This window comes from Archocentrus centrarchus, chromosome 14 (assembly GCF_007364275.1).
Source record: "Archocentrus centrarchus isolate MPI-CPG fArcCen1 chromosome 14, fArcCen1, whole genome shotgun sequence".
NCBI lineage: Eukaryota > Metazoa > Chordata > Actinopteri > Cichliformes > Cichlidae > Archocentrus > Archocentrus centrarchus.
The window spans coordinates 21,498,332-21,518,708 of NC_044359.1; the positions used below are offsets into that span (position 1 = coordinate 21,498,332).

Genomic DNA, 20,377 nt, shown 5'->3' on the forward strand with positions numbered 1-20,377 from the left:
GTCCCCACCTGCAGAACCACTCCTTTATTGAGTGTGTCTTGCTAATTGCCAATAAATTCCACCTGTTCCAGTTGCACAACAGCATGTGAAACTGATTGTCAATCAGTGTTGCTTCCTAAGTGGACAGTTTGATTTCACAGAAGTTTGATTTACTTGGAGTTATATTGTGTTGTTTAAGTGTTCCCTTTATTTTTTTGAGCAGTGTACTATTTAGATCCTACTGGCAGCACTAACAGTCATACTGGGAAAGCAATGAAGAGGTCCTAAACACAAACTGAGACCAAGCAGTAGGCAACAGTTTCATGGTGATTTATCTAAAATGGGAGCTTACAATAACAACGTCCACAAACATCTTTTTAAACATATGTAATGAAAAATTTATTGTACACACAGAGTTACATTGAATTCTTTCAGAAAACACTGTAACCTGTTAGTCTAGTTTAACATGTTGTTACACAAGATTCCTGCTCTGAGAAAGGCTCAAGCAAAGACTAAAAAGGAAATTAGAAAGTTTGTACAACAACCACAAAACTCTTTGATTTGAAATAAGTCATCTTTTTTTCTAGCCTATGTGCTGAAATGTTGAGTGATTTCAGAATTCTTTTTTCTGTGTTCCTTAAAAAAAAAAAAAACTTCCAACCTCCATGTAGGACTCAAGAACCACATCAGGAAATTTAAATGTGTGCCCTGAAACTGGGCCATATTAGTACCCAATAACACTGACATGATATCTACTGTTCAGTACACATTGTTAGCCGTTGGTCCTAAAAATCTCCATGTCATCATTTGCATTTGCTCATTGCTAATTGCAAACTGTTTTGTTTTCCAATCAGGTCAAGCTTCCTTTAATCAGACCTCTACAACTCCTTCCCCTTTAACTGGATCTACTACAGACGCACAGATCTCAGGTAAACAAACTTCGATAAAATCAGCTCACCCCTTAGCTTTTTAGGAAAAACATTTTTTTTTTTTTTTTTTTTTAATCTTTGTTACCAGCATAAACGATGCCACTGGCAGCTGCAGGTTTCCATTTTCAAATCCCATTTTGAAGTCTAGTATTTAGACTGAATAATGTACAGTACAGGGTTTTCACCCACACTTCAAGGGCTTCACTCTATTTCATAGTGTTTGCCTCTTTAAATACAAGAGCCAGAAAGAAAATAAGAGTGTAATGCTGCATGATCTCTTTTTTTTTTTTTTTTAGCAGTCAGTGGCAGAATGCTGGAGTGCTTTGTGATGTTACCCTGGAAACACATTCAGTTGTGTCTATCATTGCACTGAAAACACAGGTTTATGACACACCCTGAGGCACACCTTTACTGACAAACATAAAGAAAGAAAGAAAGTAACACACAAATCTCTTCCATCCAAAATCCTAGAGTGAACTTTAAAGGCTGGCAATCAAACACAGTTAATATTTTTGGGTCTAGTTGTGGAATCTGACAACGTCCTTCTTCGGGTGCCGGAGCAGAAGATAACGTACATGACGTCCAGCTTGATGTCCCGGGGTGTGCCAGGGGTGTCAACTATTACTAGTGCATGAGAAAGTGGAAGAGAATTCACAAAGCGCACAGTCAAGAGCACTACTTATGCTTGTGTCTGTTACGAAAATGAAAATTTAATTTTTGTTGTTTAATGCTTTTTTTTTTTTTTTTTAACTTTACCCGCAAGAAATTATGTTCCACGACCACGAAGACAGAATCATGAAGGATCCCAGCATTTCTTCAGGCAGATTTTTATGCTGGCAAATATTTGCTCCTTTAGTCAGGTAAAGTGAGATGATGGTGGTGGTGGTGTATCAACTTTTCCTTAATCTAAATCACTTCTCAGCAGCAACAGCTAGATCTAGTTTCAGTTAGGATTATTTTTCAAAGATTTCTCATACAGATACACACATATCTCCAAATCACTTCCTCATGCTACTGGAAATCTCTGATTTGCTAAACTACCGTAACCCCAATCCTAAACATGTTCATATACTCAGTTATACAGTCAATCCACTTATTCACTGTTGCTGTGCTAGTTAGTTTAAAAGAAGGCAGCAATGTTTAGAGAGTTATACATGTAAATCACTTGCAACCACATTATCACTGCACTGCGTGGTAAAAAGCAGAGCTGTGTTTGTTCTGTCATACTGTCCTCACTGCCATTATTCATCTGTTTAGGACTGAGTGGCCAGAGCCAGAGATAAAACCTTCAAGACATATATAAATATATGTATAAATTATATATATATATATATATATATATATATATATATATATATATATATATATATATATAAATTACAGGCTTTCAGCATTTATTATCACGGCTGTGACAGCAGGGTGTGTCCATTTATGACTCTGTCTCTTTCGTCTGTCAAATGTCCTTAGAATAAAGCTTGAGCCCTCTGTTTTCATTCACTAAATGTATTCATAAAAATGTGAACAACTTTATTTTTAATGTAACAGGTTGAAGAAACCAGGCTCTTTTTTTAGATGTTTCCACGTGTTGCAGACACACCTGCTGGTCATCATTATCCTCTTGGCAGGTATGTTCTGACATCATGTGTGACATAGAAGAAATGGAAGAAAAAAACAAACATTGTGTACAGATAATAGAGCACAGGCGAGTGTTTTCTGTTTGTATTCAATGGACCAGCAATTTTGAACCTCTAAATATAACTTGAAATGTCTGGCATGCACACACAGACAGACACGTTTAATTCTTTCATAATACACTGTAACCTGTTGGTCTAGTTGGACGTGTTGTTATACAAGATTCCTGCTCTGAGAAAGGTTAAAGCAAAGACTAAAAAGGAAATTAAAAAGTATTTCAGCAACTTTGTGCAAAGACCACAAAACTCTTTGATTTGAAAGAAGTCGTCTTTTTTTCCCGTAGCTTCTGTGCTGAAAGGTTGAGTGATTTCAGAATTCTTGTTTCTATATTCGTTAAAAAAAAACTTCCAACCTCCATGTAGGATTCAAAAATCACATCAGGAAATTTAGATGTGTGCCCTGAAACTGGGCCATATTAGTACCCAATAACACTGATATGTCTAGTGTTCGTACACACAATTAGCCGTTGGTCATACTGATCTCCATGTCATTATTTACATTTGCTTATTGCTAATTGCAAACTGTTTTGTTTTCCAATCAGGTCAAGCTTCCTGTAATCAGACCTCTACAACTCCTTCCCCTTTAACTGGATCTACTACAGCCGCACAGATCTCAGGTAAACGAACGTTGACAACATCAGCTCACCCCTTAGCTTTTTAGGAAAAATGTTTGTTTTATCTGTTACCAGCATAAACGATGCCACTGGCAGCTGCTGGTTTCCGTTTTCAAATCCCATTTTGAAGTCTAGTATTCAGTATTAAATTATCTGTAATTCTAGCAAGCTTTTTTTTTTCTTTATTTCAACTTGTTAATATGGACTAAAGAAATAACTACATTGTGAAAGGAAAAGAAAGGAGAATGCTAGGGGGCTTCAAGGTCAAAATAAAACATTCAAAGCAGTACATTCCTCAATGGTTCTAAGTGCCTTTTGTTTGTCTGAGTCTTTAATTGACCGGATGTATTGTTTGACTTCATTGTGAAAAGCAGTAAAGTGTGGTTTCCTTCCAGAGTATTTGCAAAAATAAATATCATATTTTGAATTAACAACATCATTTAGCCAGAATAATTTTTCTGTGTACAGTTTTTAACAAGACCAAATAATACAATCTTCCATGATAAGACAAAGTGTTTCTCAATGTTACTGTGAATAAAGTCACACAGTTCTTGCCAAAATACATTAAAAATGGGCAATACCAAAACAGGTGAACAACAGTTTCAGGACATATATCACAAAAGCTACAGCAAATGTCAATATCTTTCTTGAATCTGCTTTTAGTAGAAGGTTTAGCGGGATAGATCTTATGGATAATTTTAAAAGAGATTTCTTTTATTTTATTTGTAATCAGAGATCTATTTGGGAGAAGCCAGACCTTTTTCCATGGTATCTCATCCATAAACTTATTCCAGAATGGAATAACATCCGGTCATGTTGTGCTATTATCGAGAATTAAAGTTCTTATAGATGTGCTATTTGCTCACTAACCAGATAGACAGATTTTCCCTACAGGCGAGTTTGCTGGAGACAGACAGGTGTGGTCATAAGCATCAAGCCTCTTTTGGCTCTGGAAAAGCATACATACGCAAGAGGGGATGGCTCCAAATACCCTGGCATAGTCTCCAGGAGTTACAGGGATATTCAATTTTCTGAGAAATTCTTCATAAGTGAGCAAAAACCCTTCACTATTGAATAACTGGTCAACCCATATGATGTTGTTCTGAAACCAGTATTCCAAAAACAGAGATTTCCATTTGTGTAAGATGTCTTTGTTATTCTAAATCAGATGGTTGTGGGGAATTCTAGTGAGCTTGGCTAGCAAGGTGGTTAAGTGATGATGTAGAATTCCATTTCCAGGTCCAAATTGCAATGCTGTGTCCCTCATTGTTTTAACCAATCCAAATAAAAAAAAAAAAAAAGGCACGCACACACTCAGCTGTCATTTTACCAATGAAAAAGAGAAGAAATGGCTGCAGCTGGTAAGCTATGTTACAATCTTCTTTAATAGTAAACAGAACTCTAGTGACGTCGGACCAGAGAGGCAAATTGGACAACTATTGTGCACTTTCAATTGCAATTGCACACCTGTTAGTTGTGCAACTCTTAGTTGTGCAACTGCACAACTGTCCAACGGCACTGGCTCCACTGATGTCATTACTTCAGCACGTTTTTGATTGACCTGTTAGCAAAATTAACCAAAGGTCATATAATTTCACAGCTAATTGAACAAAAGTGCCCCAAATAGCAATACGAACAAGCTAGCTATCTAAAACGCCACACTCCCATACAACTGTCACAAAGGGGGAAATTAGCTATGGAAATTAGCTATTGAGACCTAAACATTGTTAATATCATGTTTTTGCTTTTTGGTTTTTTTTTTTGTTTTTTTACTGCTTTTAAGTTTGATATTTTTAAAATGAGCAGCCCCCTTCAAGCAGCCATTTGAGTCACTTTATTTCTGGCACTTCTATTTTTGGCTCCATTCTTCAGCCTCTTTGTTACAAGCAGCTGACGTGAATTTAGTTCAAAGGTATCTTGGTCTCTGATATAGATTTTAGCCATTTTTAATCCCACCCCTGGAGAGGGGAACAGGATATTATTTTTGGCTTGTTTGTTTGTTTATATGTTTGTTCGATTGTTAACAATATCACAGCAAAACTATCTGTCCACTTCATACCTTATTTGCCCTAAAGATGACAAGAGCCAAACGCCATCTGGAGCCAATCCAGATTCTGAATTTGCAGGCCACTTGAATTTAACATGAGAAACTCAATTTAATACACATTTTTGGTCACATGTCAGCTGGAAAAAAAATACACATCATCCTCATTTGTGGCAGTTAGAGGCATATCGCTACTGACATGTAACATTAGATCGGGATATGATCCACATATGCGAATATATATATATATATATATATATATATATATATATATATATATATATATATATATATATATATATATATATATATATATATATATATACACAACTTTGGACTCTCTGTCAATCTGATCACTCAGTTCCCCTATCACATATTTTCTCATTTTAAGAGCTAAAGCTTCTTCCAAAAAAATAAAAATGACCATCAAATTAAAGTTATTTTAGTTCAGCTTTTAAAACCTTGGAGACCTTGGACAAAACCTTGGAACATTATGGGCATGGAGGACCTATGTGTTATTGTGGTGATTCAGTGTTTGAGAGAGTGACACATTTGTGAGACGGACAATATTCAAATCAGATAAAACATCTGCCAGGGGCAGTGTTTGTTGTGTCTGGCACCACTTATTTCCAATGATTCTCTCTTCTTTGTGTGGCAGTATCCTACATTGTTGACATTTCGGTGAATGTCACTGGACAGAGCCAGAATGAATCTGAGATCATTGCATGGGTATGTAACATGTATGACAACAGGATCATTAAAACACCAGATGCAATGTTTAAATCCTGCCAGTAAACTGAAAGTTCTTTATCTCAGCTCAACCAGGTTTTCAGTACCAACCTAGAGAACTGCGTGTCTCCAAACCCTGCACAAACAACTGTCGCGCCGACCTCGCCACAAACTACACCTGCAAGTACTTTCAATGAAACAACACAAGTGACAGTATTGCAGAGCAACAGTACAGATGCAACATCAACAACCTTAGAAGGCAACAACACAACTGCAGCTGCAACATCAGAAGGCAACAACACAACTAGAGCTGCAACAGCATCAAAGGGCTACAACGCAACCACAGCAGCAACAACATTAAATGGCAACAACACAACTACAGTGGCGACAACATCAGAAGGAAACATCACAACTGCAGCAGCAACATTAGATGGCAACAACACAACTACAGCTGCAACATCAGAAGGCAACAACACAACTGCAGCTGCAACCACAACAGAAGGCAACAAAACAACTAGAGCAGCAACAACATCAGAAGGCAACAATACAACTGCAGCTGCAACCACAACAAAAGGCAACAAAACAACTAGAGCAGCAACAACATTGGAAGGCAACAACACAACTGCAGCTGCAACCACAACAGAAGGCAACAAAACAACTACAGAAGCAACAACATCAGAAGGCAACAAAACAACTATAGCAGCAACGGCGTCAGAAGGCAACAACACAACTACAGCTGCAATAACATCAGAAGGCAACAACAACTTAACTACTGTTGCAACAACCACAACATCACAAGCCAATAACAACACAACTAGAGTTTCAACAGCCATAATGATACAAACCAACAAGAAAACTATACCTGGAACAACATCAAAAAGCAGTAATCCAAGTACAATTACAACAGATTACATCACAACAGTGGTTACAACTCAGAACGACACATTGACAACCAGCATGGCCAGGGTCAAAAGAAGTATTCAACACAGTTCAAATTCAGATCTCCCAACTCTGAATCGCTCAGTTCGGGAAGTTGGTAGCAATGAAACACAAAGCAGGTATGACTGCAACTATTTGTAGCAAATAAATGAACAGATGGAAAAATGACATTATGATTTCCCACTGAATTCCCATTTTTCCCCTGATCCTCTTGAATAAGCACAATGCTCGTTTGACTTTTCCATGAACCCAGATCTCAACTTTTCACTAGTAGTACAATCAGTCCTAATAACACTGAATTGACTAATCATATCAGTTAGTCTTGATATCCATTAACGTTATCTTAATTTACTTTTCAGTTTGACCACTAATGGCACAGATACAATGAGTCTATTTCAAGTGAGTAAGCACTTAAATGCATCTGTAGATTAGTGAAAGTGAAAAGGATCACATGAATTTAGCCTGATTTGTGTTTTGCCAGGGAATGAACGTATCATGTGCAATAAAGACTGCAATAAGGTAAGTGAAATAAAAACATTCAAATCACTGAAATAAACATATCTCACGATCTCTAAGTTAACACTGGTCTTATGCTGCAGAAACACCACATGTTCGGTGACGCTGAAGCTGAGTCAGACGGTGCCTTCATGTTGCATCCTCCGGACTCTCTGTGCAGCCAGTAACACTTCCTCAGATTTTTACGTGGTGGGGAAAAGGGCAGATAGAGTGGGTGAGTGATGCATAGTTACCCACCTGATAAGTTTGCATGCTGTAATAAGTAACAATGTAATAAATCCTCTGTGTCATTGAACAGGTCAATTTCAAAATGAGTGCAATAGCAGCTCCGCAGAGGAAAGCAGCTGTGTTTATTCTGGTCAAGACAACACAGCTTGGTGAGCTCATCTGTACTGACAGTTTGTGCTTTCCCAATTGCTAAATTTCTTGATTAATTAAAGATGAATTATAATTTATGACAATGTAATGTAATCCTTCCCACCACCCCCCACTCCTAGTTTGTTTGGTTATTTTTAAATTCATATTTTTTATTTTTCTTTCTTTCTTTCTTTTTTTTACAGTAAAGAGTCTGCAGCTGCATATGTGGTTCCACAAAATAATTCAGTCAACTGCACTGCAAGTAAGCTCTTAACAATTCAATTTAAACATAGTTAAACTCAGTTTAAATGGGTCAGTATGCATCAGTGCATCAAGTTGCTGAGACAAAACAGTGCCGATTACACTGTACTGTTACTGAAAGGCAGTAAATCCATAGACTATCTACCAAAATAGAGACCAGGAAACACTCCTTTTTCAGGATATATTTGGCTTCTCAGTTTAGGACCCACACAGTTGAAATCAATAATATTAATTATGTCTCAGTTCCATTACAGTACACTTGAAACTTGGATACCAAATCATGTGAGCGTGTCACAGAGCACTACCAAGGATTAGGATTATAAAACTGTTAGATGAGAAAAAGTGATGAACCTGTGATCAGTCATGTTAGCCTGGCTTATCACAGAGACTAACGACAGAACAAACTGATTAAGCCATTTATTGTGTGCCAAGTTAACCAGCAGCTGGAGGGTTGCAATGCAGACTGTATTGATTTTTTTTTTAAATGCAGCAAAGAGGCCAGTGACTTTCTGACCCCTTCTGACAAAGCCAGAAACCTTTTAACATTCCTATTTATTTCTGTTTATTCCCCCAAAGTTTGAAGATGCTACATTTTGCATGAAAATTTTGAAAATGCCACATTGTAAACCATCATATTTTGACTTTGTTTCAGACAACATCAATAAAACCAACTGCAGCTGCTCTAATTACTGCAATGGATCTGGTTAGTGTGTTATCACCCAACAAAACCCCTCCATTATGATATAATTACACAGTCTGAAAGTTTAGTGACTTAATTATCTTTCTTTGTCTTTTTTTCAGCTGCATACTACACTTTTAACATTTCAATACAAAAGTCCAATATGAACCATTCAAATATCTCCAGCTTGGTAAATTTCCATTCACACAGAATACAAATACATTAACTGTATAAATACATTTTTGCAGTACCAAATAATAATCTCTTCAACTTTAACAGATTTCTAAGCTGCAACAACCACCAGCTTGCAACGAAACTGCAAAGTAGGTTTTGTATTTTTCATCGGTTTTCAAATAAATAAAGAAATACACTGCTCTAAAAAATTAAAGGAACACTCTTTAATCAGAGTATATCAAGTCAGAGCCAGTATCACTACCGGACCCTACAGACATAGGCAGTCCAGCACACTCCCAGTCACAAGAGCATAAAGGAGATTACAGGAGACAGGCAGTTACTCTAGGAGAACTGGACAGAGCTGTAGAAGGTCCTTAACCCATCAGCAGGACCAGTATCTGCTCTTTTGTGCAATGAGTAACAGGACGAGCACTACCAGAGCCCTACAAAATAATCTCTAGCAGGTCACTGGTGTGAATGTCTCTTACCAAACAATCAGAAACACACTTCACGTGGGTGGCACCATGGAACCCGACAGGCATTTGCCATAGAATACCAGAACTGGCAGGTCCATCACTGGTGCTCTGTGCTTTTCACAGATGAGAGCAGGTTCACTCTGAGCACAGGTAACAGGGTCTGGAGAAGCTGTGGAGAACATTATGCTGCCTGTAACATCATTAAACATGACCGTTCGGTGGTGGGTCAGTGAAGGTCTGGGGAGGCATATCAACGGAGGGATCCTTTATAGGCTAGGCAACAGTGCCCTGACTGCCATTAGGTATCAGGATGAAATTCTTGGAACTATTGTCAGACCCTACACTGGTGCAGTGGATCCTGGGTTCCTCCTAGTGCACAACAATGCCCGGCCTCATGTGGCGAGAATATGCAGGCAGTTCCTGGAGGATGAAGGAATTGATACCACTGACTGGCCCCCTAACCTAAATTCAATAGAACACCCCTGGAACATTATGTTTCTGTCTATCCAACACTTCTAGGTAGCGCCTCAGGCTGTCCAGGAGCTCAGTGATGCCCTGGTGCAGATCTGGGAGGAGATCCCCCAGGACATCATCCATCAACTCATTAGCAGCATGCCCCGATGTTGATAGGCATGTATAGAACCACGTGGCAGTCATACAAACTACTGAGTACCATTTTGAGTTGCAGCAATGATATTTCAGCAAAGTGGACTATAGCCTGTTGCACCACTTCAAGCATCTTTGAAAATGATCAACTTCTGTAGGTTGATCATTTTCCTTTCTAACAAACGATGTGGTGTCCTTTCATTTGTAACACATTACACCGTCCGTATCAGTATAGATTTCCAGCATGATTTTTTTCCCCCAATGAGATCTGATGTGTTTTGAAGTGTTCCTTTAAGTTTTAGCAGTGTAGACCCTTTTATAATATTTAAAATGAAAAATCAATCTTTTAATGTTCCCTTACAGCAGTCCATGTCCATTATCTGCTGTTGCATCTCAATACAAGGTATTCAGCCACCAAATTATGATAATTTTTCTTTCATGTTTTTCTGCAGTTCTGTTTTTACTGTTTAGAGTAAAAGTAATCAAAATGCAACTACACTGTAAACCCGGATAAGTTGAATCTACTTAAAAAAACCAAGGTAACTCATTGCCTTAAATTTTTTAAGTAATGAAACAGTTTATTTAACTCAGCCTGTTAAGTAAGCACTACTCCATTTCCAGTTGAACTAAATTGTATGTTCTAATTGACCAAACTTATCTTTTATAGTTCATGAAAAAATAAAATGTCTTTTGGTCAATCAATTCCCCTATCTTTTTCATGGTTGTGTGGGGGTGCTGGAGCCTATCCCAGCTGACAAGGCAGTAAGATGCAGGATACACCCCGTACAGGTCACCAGCCTGTTGTAGGGCTGACACAGACAACCATTCACACTTGTGTGCAATTTAGAGAGACCAATTAACCTAACTCCAGTAATTACATGTCTTCAGATTGTGGGGGGAAACCCATACAGACACAGGGAGAACATACACGAGTCCACACAGCAAGAGTCCCAGGCTAAGGTGGAATTGAACCCAGACTATCAAATAACTATTCTAGCTGGGAGGCAGCAGTGCTAACCACCACGCCACCATGCTGCCCAGTAACACAAATATTTTTTACAGTGTTGAACTGTGTCAGCCCTGCTGAACACTGGTACATTAACATTTACAAATAACATTTGTCCATGGAACAATAAAAAACTATACGAGAGAGCGTTGTGAATAAAAACACCAAATGTCTTCTACTCCAAACAGCGAGAGGCCTGGGCCAAGCCAGAATTGAACCCAGACCTTCTAGAAGGCATTCTACCTGTGAGGCAGCAGTGCTAACCATCATGCCACCATGCAGCTGTGTATTAAGCCAGTCTGTTAAAACTGGTATAAACTAGATTTTTAGCAGGTGCAAAACTTGATGATATTAAGTTGTTTGAACTCAAACAGATGATTACAATAAGATAGACCATCAAAAAGTACAGTCTACTCAGCATTAACAAGTAATATTCACATTCTAGGCAATTTTAAGTAATATGAACTCAATATTTTTAAGTGGAATCAAAATCTGGGTTTATAGTGTAAGACATTTAGGCAGCATTAGGGGAAAGGGAGTACCTTCAGACATGTTGTTTTATTTGACTTAAAGGAAATACATAAAAAATATTAAAGACAAAGTTCATCCCAATCAAATGTACATTTTTTTCCCTCTGGTATGTATTTTCATTTATTAATTTAATTTATTTTGGTGTGAGTTGTATATTTTTGGGGATATCGGCTGTAGAGATGTCTGTCTTCTCAGCAGTAATTTATTTTGCAGAATTCCAAATGTGGTTGCCCAACAAACATTGTTGTAAGCAATTTTAATGTAGGAACTATTTTCTGGCTCCAAAACTACACCTGCCAACTATATATCTGTGCAGAGAAAAGTGTGCATTTATACCTGACAAGAAGGTCATGTCAGAGTGACTGGATGTGAATATTAATGGCATCCAACACAGTACAAAACCACAGGAAACATAAATTTCATTTTGAGGTGAACTGTTACTTTAAGTGATACAAAGATTTTACATCAGTTTGAATTTCTTATGGATTTATAGAAACACATAAAATGTTTTGGTAGTTTCTTTTATTATAATCACTTAAAATAACTCCACTAAAATAGATATTTCTACATAGGATGCATATGTGGGATGCCAAAACCAATCACCAAAGTGAGTCTGATTATGTTATTTCAATACATTTGTCTAAAATCACATTTTTCTGATGCATTTCTTGCATTTGAACACTAAGTCAAAGTTTTTTGTTTGTTTGTTTGTTTTGTTGCATTTTTTAATTGCAGCCTTCAAAGTTGTAGAGTGATTTTGGCCTTTGGCAGTGACGTCTCTGTCTGCAACGTGGCAGACGCTGTGATGTATGTGATTCAGTCTGAGAAGCAAATCATTTACAACAGGCAGGTGACCCGAGCAGGTGTGTGCATTATCCAAAAGAAAACAGGATAAAGGCTGAAATATCAGCTTGCGCAGTCAAAAAAAAAATTAACTGTTGATTTGTTCTGTAAAATGTCTCATTGATGTCACATATTTCACACAGCAATTTGTGGAAATTTAGTCAGCGGCAATCCACTGCAATCTGAGTTCACATGGAGTAACACTGACCTAACGCCTGCAAACTTTTGTGCTGCAGCAGAGTCTAACAGCCTCACTTGGTTTGTATGACCTCATAACACAATATCCTCCACACTCACTAAATACAAACTGTGCTGCAGCAGATCAAAATGATCTGGGGTAAAATGTTACTTCTTTTTTTTTTTTTAATAGTCAAAATGGACAGAATGTGGTTGTGCAGCTGCAGGAGCAATGTAATGGTCTGTCTACCACCACAACCAGCCCAAATGTGACAAGCATGCAACCAAACATCACCACCGCTGCTATAAATGTAACTTCAACACCGCTGAACACAACCACAGCACAACTGAACACAACAGAAGCCGTGAATGTCACCACCACCACCAGCGCTGCTAATGTCTCAGTGACAGCAGTAGTCAACATGACTACGAGCAACCCAACTACCACTGCAGCGAGCAACACAACTACCAATACAGCAAGCAACACAACTCCAAGTAACACTACCACAATCAACCTTACTACAAAAAGCCCAACCACCACAAATCAGTCTACTTTTGTAACGACAACTCCAGCAACAACCGAAGCAGGTTTGTAATCAGCTCAGTGCTGTCAACAACTCTGGTGCAATATTTTCTTTATCGTAGTGTCACTGTCTTTTCAAATTTCGTTGACTGCAGCTGAAGGTCAAGCCAAAGCACTGCTCGAGCTGACGCAAGATGTGTCCAAACTGAACTCCAGCCAGGTGAATCAGCTGGTGTCTCAGCTGGAGGCTCTTTTGTCAGGCCCAACTGTCAGCCTGGCACTGGGAAACACATCTGTTAACATTGTCAGCAATCTCCTGGGTGCTTCTCCAGATGTGTTGTCAAGCTCCTCCACAAGGTTACAGATATTTTTTTTTCTTTTACCTTATAATATCAGGCTGTGCACAAGCACTATATGAACTGAAACATAAAGTTGGAGAGGGTCTCCCTTTGGTATATTTACAAGTTCACATGCATGTGACTCATACAAATTTTATTCATTATTTAAAGTGGAAATCTTGTGATAATGAATTGATTTTGTACCAAACAGTCCAATTTGTACCAAAATTCAAGATAATTCAGCACAAAAACCAAAAACGAAATGGGCTACAAAGAAAACCAACAAAACCCCAGGTTCACCTTTCATCCAAAGGAGGACAAAACACCTCAACTGCAACTCATATATTCATCTATTTTCACCCAATAATATTGCTTATTGCTGTACTTGAGAAAAATTACAAGATTGTTATTTAGCACAGTATCAATTTTATTTATGTATTTATTTTCCACCAGGATAATAGGGATCGTTGATACAGTGGGCTTCAAGCTTAGTCTTGGATCCACAGCGCAGACCATTTTGTCCCCAGCTGTTGCTGTGTCTGTCAAACCAGCAGATGGCGCCAACTTTCAGCAAACTGTTTTTTCCATCTCAAACCCCACCGACGTACAGGTATGAAAGAAAAACACGGTCTTATGCAAGTGCTTTATGGGTCATAAGTCACAGTATTTCTGATTCTGTCTAGAGAAGTCTGATATTCAGTGTGTTAGAGTTATGTTCACAGGGTTTGGAAGCTTGAATAATTCCAGTTAATACAAAGGTTTTAAGTTGTGATTAATTCTTTTAACAGTGAAGGAAGCTAATACACTAACTCAAATTTTTGTACATTTTGTGTTCTTCCATTTGTAGTTTGTTTACATTTCCCATTCTATATCTCTTTCCCATATTTCATGGTAAAGGGGGTATTATACTTGTATTCCCATTATTTATTTAACTGCTATAGTTATTTTTCAGATAAAAATGCTTCATTCTAAAACAGGATCAACTTAAAATGCACTACCCGGTTAAAGATTAAATCATTGGTTTGATCATGTGACCTGTTTTTGCTCTCAAACATGCAACCAGGTGAACTAGGTCAGAAATTCTGACTGCCAGCCTACTTCTTTTCCTCACAGTGACATGACTTTTAGTATGATTTGTCAGTACATCCCTGGATTACACTTGTTATTGTGCATGTAATACTGTTTTGAAGGATAAGCAGCTAGAGGTCACTATTCGGACCGGCAGCTCTGCTACTCCAAATAGTGATCCCTAGTAGACAGATGCCAGTTGTCCCAGATAGAAAACGGGGTAAAAACTCTAGGATGATCAACTCTGTTAAGCCCGAGCCTCTCTCTGCCCATGTCCCATGTGCGCTGCAGGTCCGTGAGGCTCCCAGGCAGAGAAGGAGTGTGACTACAAACTCCATCCCTCAGGGCTCCATCAAGCTGCCTCCCTCTCTCACTCAGAATCTCACCTCTGCGCAGCAGCAGCTGGTCTCCAGAGTTCAGTTCAATTTCTACCAGAAGAGCACCGTATTCCAGGTCTGAAAATTCAACTAGCAGCCCTTTCATTATTAACCAAGAACAAAAAAAAACAGCTTTTTAAAAACATAATACATAAATATATCTATTTTTAATTCTATACAACTGAAGTAGTGTTTTAAATCTCATAAATACACACGATCTTTCCAAACTAACTGCATGTTTTGTTGTCTCTAAATTTCTACACAGGATAAATCTTTGGGAGTGCGCAGGCTGAATAGTGGGATCCTGGGAGCAAGTGTGGCAAACCTGTCAATCAAAGGACTGAAAGACAATGTTACAATCACCCTGCAAAACAAACAGCCTATTCCAGTAAGCACCGTTTCAGCAACGGCCATTCAAAGGCAAATAAAACTGCAATGTTTGTTTCCTTGTATAGACTTTTCTTCTTGGAAGAAGCCTTGCCTAAAGCTTGGGCTACAGGTTTAACCAGCCAGATTTAATTAAAAAAAAAACATAAAAGCAGTCCTGCTTGCTGGTGAACAGTAGTGTGGTTAAGTGTGGCAGCAATTTAAATACCAACAGGCCACAAACATGCTGTAAAAGCAACACACCAATTGGCACTCTTAACAGAGGGCGGGTGGGGGGCATAATGTACAATTAGACATAATAAACTCATAAAGTCTTTTTCTTTAACTACAGGCTAATTTTGTGGCAACGTGTGTTTTCTGGGACTTTGCATTAAACAGTAAGTTTTCTAACCATGAATTAAGAATTTGAGTGAACACAAACAAACAGATATAAAAACACGGCTCGTGTTTGTTTTCCGCCCGTAGATGGATCGGGAGGTTGGAGTTCAAATGGCTGTTCTGTCCAAAATATCACAGACAATGAGACAACATGTGGCTGCAACCATTTAACCAGTTTTGCCATCCTGCTGGTAGGATCCTCAAAATACATTTTGTCATGCACTTTGTATGTTTGGTTATTACTGATTAGAATAATAACACCCTTTCAATCTCCTTCTTAAAGGACCTCTCCAGGACGCCTATAACCAGTCGTACCCAGAGCATCATCCTTACGTATATCACATATATCGGCTGTGGAGTCTCTGCCATCTTCCTGTCGATCACCCTCCTCACCTATTTGGCCTTTGGGCAAGTATAAAGAGCCAGAAAATAGATTGTTCACTTCTAACATTTATTTATTATGACTGAAGCTGTACACACTGCTGTTTGCTCACCGAGTCCTTTCTGCCATGGTGTCAAAATAATTTCATATCCACAGCAAGCTGCGTAAAGACATCCCATCCAAAATCCTGATCCAGCTGTGCCTGGCTCTGCTGATGCTGAATCTGGTCTTTCTGGTGGACGCATGGCTGGCGCTCTATCCAGACGCCGAGGGCCTTTGCATTTCCACTGCCTGGTTCCTTCACTACTTCCTGATAGCTGCCTTCACCTGGATGGGACTTGAGGCCGTCCACATGTATGTGGCCCTGGTGAAAGTCTTCAACCTCAATGTGTCGCACTACATGCTGAAGTTCTCGCTGGCTGGCTGGGGTATCCCAATGATCGTGGTCATTATTGTCATTTCAATTGACAAAAATAACTACGGTCTTGTTCAATACGGAAAGTTCAATGATGGCACTACTGATGATTTGTGAGTCCTCTGTTATTGCACATTATTCTACATAAAATAGAACAAAATACATGAAATATAACCACAAAACAATAAACTAATTCATTCTATTCGATCCTCTCCCACAGCTGCTGGCTGAAAAATGACATCGCCTTCTACGTGGCAGTGGTGGCCTATTTCTGTGTCATTTTTCTGTTTAACTGCATCATGTTTGTAGTAGTTATGGTCCAGCTGTGTCGACTAAAAAGACAAAACCCTCACCACGTTCAGTACCGCAGCACACTGCAGGATGTGCGCAGTGTGCTGGGGATAACTGTCCTCCTAGGCCTCACATGGGGATTTGCCTTTTTTGCCTGGGGGCCTGTGAACCTGGCATTCATGTACCTCTTTGCCATCTTCAACTCCCTGCAAGGTGAGCATTTGAGCCAGTGAATGTCCAGAGTTTGGTTTTGGCCATCAGTGCAGTCTGGTATGTTAAGATTTGTATTTACCGAGGGAATTGCTGAATTCTGGGAAGAGTGTAACATTAGTACAGTGATATGTCTGTGTAGATTCTCAGTCATCCAGGTCATAGTAGTCTCTGGAGCTTGAAAAAGGCGACTGGACTTCTTTTTGTTTCTTTACTAACAAGGTCCAGAATCTTGTACTGGATCCAGATGAAACCATGGTGTCCTTTGATGTGGTTTCACTTTTTACTTGCATACCTACAACTGAGGCAGTGGAGACCGTCAGAAGACGACTACAGGAAGACGATTCCTTACTGAACAGAACCAGCTTCACCCCAGATCAGATTTGTGCACTTTTAGATCTCTGCCTTACCACAACATATTTTAAATACAATGATGGATTCTACAGACAGAAGCATGGATGTGCCATGGGCTCCCCAGTGTCTCCCATTGTAGCCAACCTTTACATGGAGGAAGTGGAAAGTAAAGCTCTTGGTTCTTTCAAAGGGATGGCACCTAGCCACTGGTACAGATATGTAGATGACACCTGGGTCAAAATCAAAACCCAAGAAGTAGAAGCCTTCACTCGTCACATTAACTCAGTGGATAAATACATACGTTTTACCAGGGAGGACACCAGAGATAACAAGTTACCATTCCTGGACTGTGCGGTGCTTATCGAGGAAGATGGAAGCCTCAACATTGAAGTTTACCGGAAGCCCACACACACAGACCAGTATCTCCTCTTTGACTCCCACCACCCTCTGGAACACAAACTTGGGGTGATCAGGACCCTACAACACCGTGCGGAAAGTGTTCCCTCTAAGGCAGAAGGGAAGCATAAGGAACACACACACATTAAGAAAGCCCTCAAAACATGCGGTTACCCCAACTGGGCCTTCATCAAATCAGCTAAGATGCACAGGAATGAAGGCCAAACACAAACTACAGAGAATGGGAAGGACAAGAGGAACAACATTGTCATCCCATATGTGGCAGGCTTGTCAGAGAAACTCAGAAGAATTTTCTCCAAGCATGACATCTCAGTATACTTCAAACCAAGTCACACCCTAAGACAAAAACTGGTTCATCCCAAGGACAAACCCGCCAAACACAAGATCAGCGATGTAGTGTATGCTGTTCAGTGCAGTGAAGAGTGCTCGGACCTCTACATTGGTGAAACCAAACAGCCTCTTCACAAACGAATGGCACAACATAGAAGAGCCACCTCGACAGGACAAGATTCAGCAGTACATCTGCATCTGAAGGAAAAAGGGCACTCTTTTGAGGATGCCAATGTTCACATTTTGGACAGGGAAAACAGATGGTTTGAAAGAGGAGTGAAAGAAGCCATCTATGTCCACTGTGAACAACCATCATTGAACAGAGGAGGTGGATTACGTCACCAACTTTCCCCCGCTTACAGTGCTGTCCTGAGCTCCCTTCCCAGACGTCTCAACCCCCATTCACACCTTTGTTCCAGTGACCTCAATAGGCCACAGGAAACAATGGAGCGGAGTCCTAAATTGGTTTCAACTGAAACCACTGATTGAAATGACCCACGCCCCCTTCACACCTGGGCACATGTGTTCACGCACATGATCAATAGAGGGTCATAACCACCTCCAGGGGACTACGCCCACAGGGGTTTAAATACCTGGGTCTCTCCACCATTTGGTTGAGAACTGAAGAAGCCTTTCGGATGAGAGGTGAAACGTCTTCAAGAAACAAAAAGAAGTCCAGTCGCCTTTTTCAAGCTCCAGAGATTAGTACAGTGACAAAAAAAACTAACAATCATACAGCCTGCAAACCTTCCAGCACTGAGCCGGATTATCTAAACCACTTCATCTATAACTGAAAGTTCAGGTACATGCTGCATAGTGTCAGTAATAATGCCTACAAACAGAAATTGTGTCTACAAATTAGCAGTAGTTTAAAGACATCAGCAGGTACTGGATAGTCTGCATAGTAATTGCTTTCCTTTATTTTGTCCTCCATTTTAACCTTTTTTTTTTTTTTGACTGACATCATCCTATTTTTGTATTTCAACAAAATTGCAATAACATCTTTTTTATTGGCTTTCAAATTCTCTTCCATCCATTGCAACACTGTGCTGCATTTTAAAAAGTGGCATCAACAAAGATTTCTGTTTTGTAGGTTTCTTTATATTTGTGTTCCACTGCGCGGCGAAGGAAAGCGTGAGGAAGCAGTGGAGAATCTATCTGTGCTGTGGCAAAATGAGACTATCAGAGAACTCAGGTGAGAGGTGTTCATTTTACACTGTATGCCTCAACCTGATGGTTACTCCCATATTTGGTTTCTAATTCATTTAAATTATTATTATTATTATTTATTTATTTATTTTTTACAGAATGGAGTCGTACTGCAACACAGAAGACTGGAAAGAAGTCATCAGCGTCCAACCACGTATCTCTTTATTCCCATAATTCTTCCAACTCCTCCTCTATCCTCGTCCGTGACTTTTCGGAACAGACTGAGGGGATTGGTAAGAAATCACATTTTTGCCATCAAGATCGCTGCTGCTTAGAATATATCAGTTTCAAAACAGTAATGCTGTCTTACAGGTAACTCATTTGCAGACAGAGTCATAACAGCAGATGAAGATCCAAATATGGACGTGGTCCTCAACGAGCTCAACAGGCGGCACAGAAATCCACAAACGTCCTGACACTGAAAGGAGCGAGCTGTCTCTTTGTGATTCTTCAAATATTTTTAAACATGTTCTTAATATTTATACAGTATAATATAAATTATCAGACTAATGTATGTACTGTCCATCTGCAAGTCATAAGTATTATTAAAGTAATTTGGACTTGCTAACATAAACTAATAAATCTTTCACACAAGCTGCATTTCTAATAAAAAAAAAGGATTTTGCTTTTAAAACAGTGTTGAAATGTATTTATGCTTCCATAGTTACTCCAGTAGGCTAACATACAGTGGGTGGTGGGGAAATTATTTGATCCCTTGCTGGATTTATAAGTTTGCTTACTTATAACAAAATGAACTGTCTAATTTTTATGGTAGTTTCATTTTAACTGAGAGTGAGAGAGAGACAGAATATCACCTGAAAATCCAGGAGGAGCTCATTAATGATCTGAAGGCAGTGGGGACCACAGTCACCAAGAACACCACTGATAACACACTAAACTGTAATGGACTGAAATCATGCAGTGTCTGCAAGGTCTCCCTGTTCAAGAAGGAACATGTACAGGCCCGACTTAAGTTTGCCACTGAACATATAAATGATTGAGAGAAGGCTTGGGAGAAAGTGCTGTGGTCAGATGAATCAACCTGCCATGTTTGGGGCAAGAGAAACACTGAGTATAACCCAAAGAACACCATCCCCACAGTCAAGCACAGAAGTGGAAACATTATGCTTTGGGGGGTGTTGATCTG

General features: G+C 39.2%; 1 protein-coding gene across 1 annotated transcript; it reads left to right on the forward strand.

Annotated features, from left to right (window-relative positions):
• Positions 1–1,718: 1,718 nt before the first annotated feature.
• On the forward strand, positions 1,719–19,825 carry LOC115791828 (adhesion G-protein coupled receptor G2). The gene is made up of 30 exons (XM_030746096.1): positions 1,719–1,768; positions 2,454–2,533; positions 3,142–3,216; positions 5,916–5,986; positions 6,074–7,044; positions 7,285–7,324; positions 7,407–7,444; positions 7,525–7,655; positions 7,740–7,818; positions 8,002–8,060; positions 8,712–8,762; positions 8,861–8,928; positions 9,018–9,061; positions 10,358–10,397; positions 12,104–12,138; positions 12,267–12,394; positions 12,518–12,632; positions 12,745–13,139; positions 13,230–13,431; positions 13,866–14,022; positions 14,772–14,933; positions 15,123–15,245; positions 15,576–15,621; positions 15,710–15,813; positions 15,906–16,030; positions 16,161–16,532; positions 16,640–16,923; positions 19,115–19,216; positions 19,329–19,463; positions 19,543–19,825. Exons 5-30 carry the CDS (start codon positions 6,821–6,823, stop codon positions 19,644–19,646), a joined length of 3,363 nt encoding a protein of 1,120 aa, XP_030601956.1. The 5' UTR covers positions 1,719–1,768; positions 2,454–2,533; positions 3,142–3,216; positions 5,916–5,986; positions 6,074–6,820; the 3' UTR covers positions 19,647–19,825.
• The last annotated feature ends 552 nt before the right edge of the window (positions 19,826–20,377 follow it).

Bases quoted from the DNA above. Each gene is read 5' to 3' on its own strand.
- LOC115791828 (XM_030746096.1), top strand. From the start codon at position 6,821: ATGATACAAACCAACAAGAAAACTATACCTGGAACAACATCAAAAAGC. The intron at 8,763-8,860 runs GTTAGTGTGTTA...TCTTTTTTTCAG, and splicing joins TAATTACTGCAATGGATCTG to CTGCATACTACACTTTTAAC. The intron at 12,139-12,266 runs GTGAGTCTGATT...TTTTAATTGCAG, and splicing joins TGCCAAAACCAATCACCAAA to CCTTCAAAGTTGTAGAGTGA.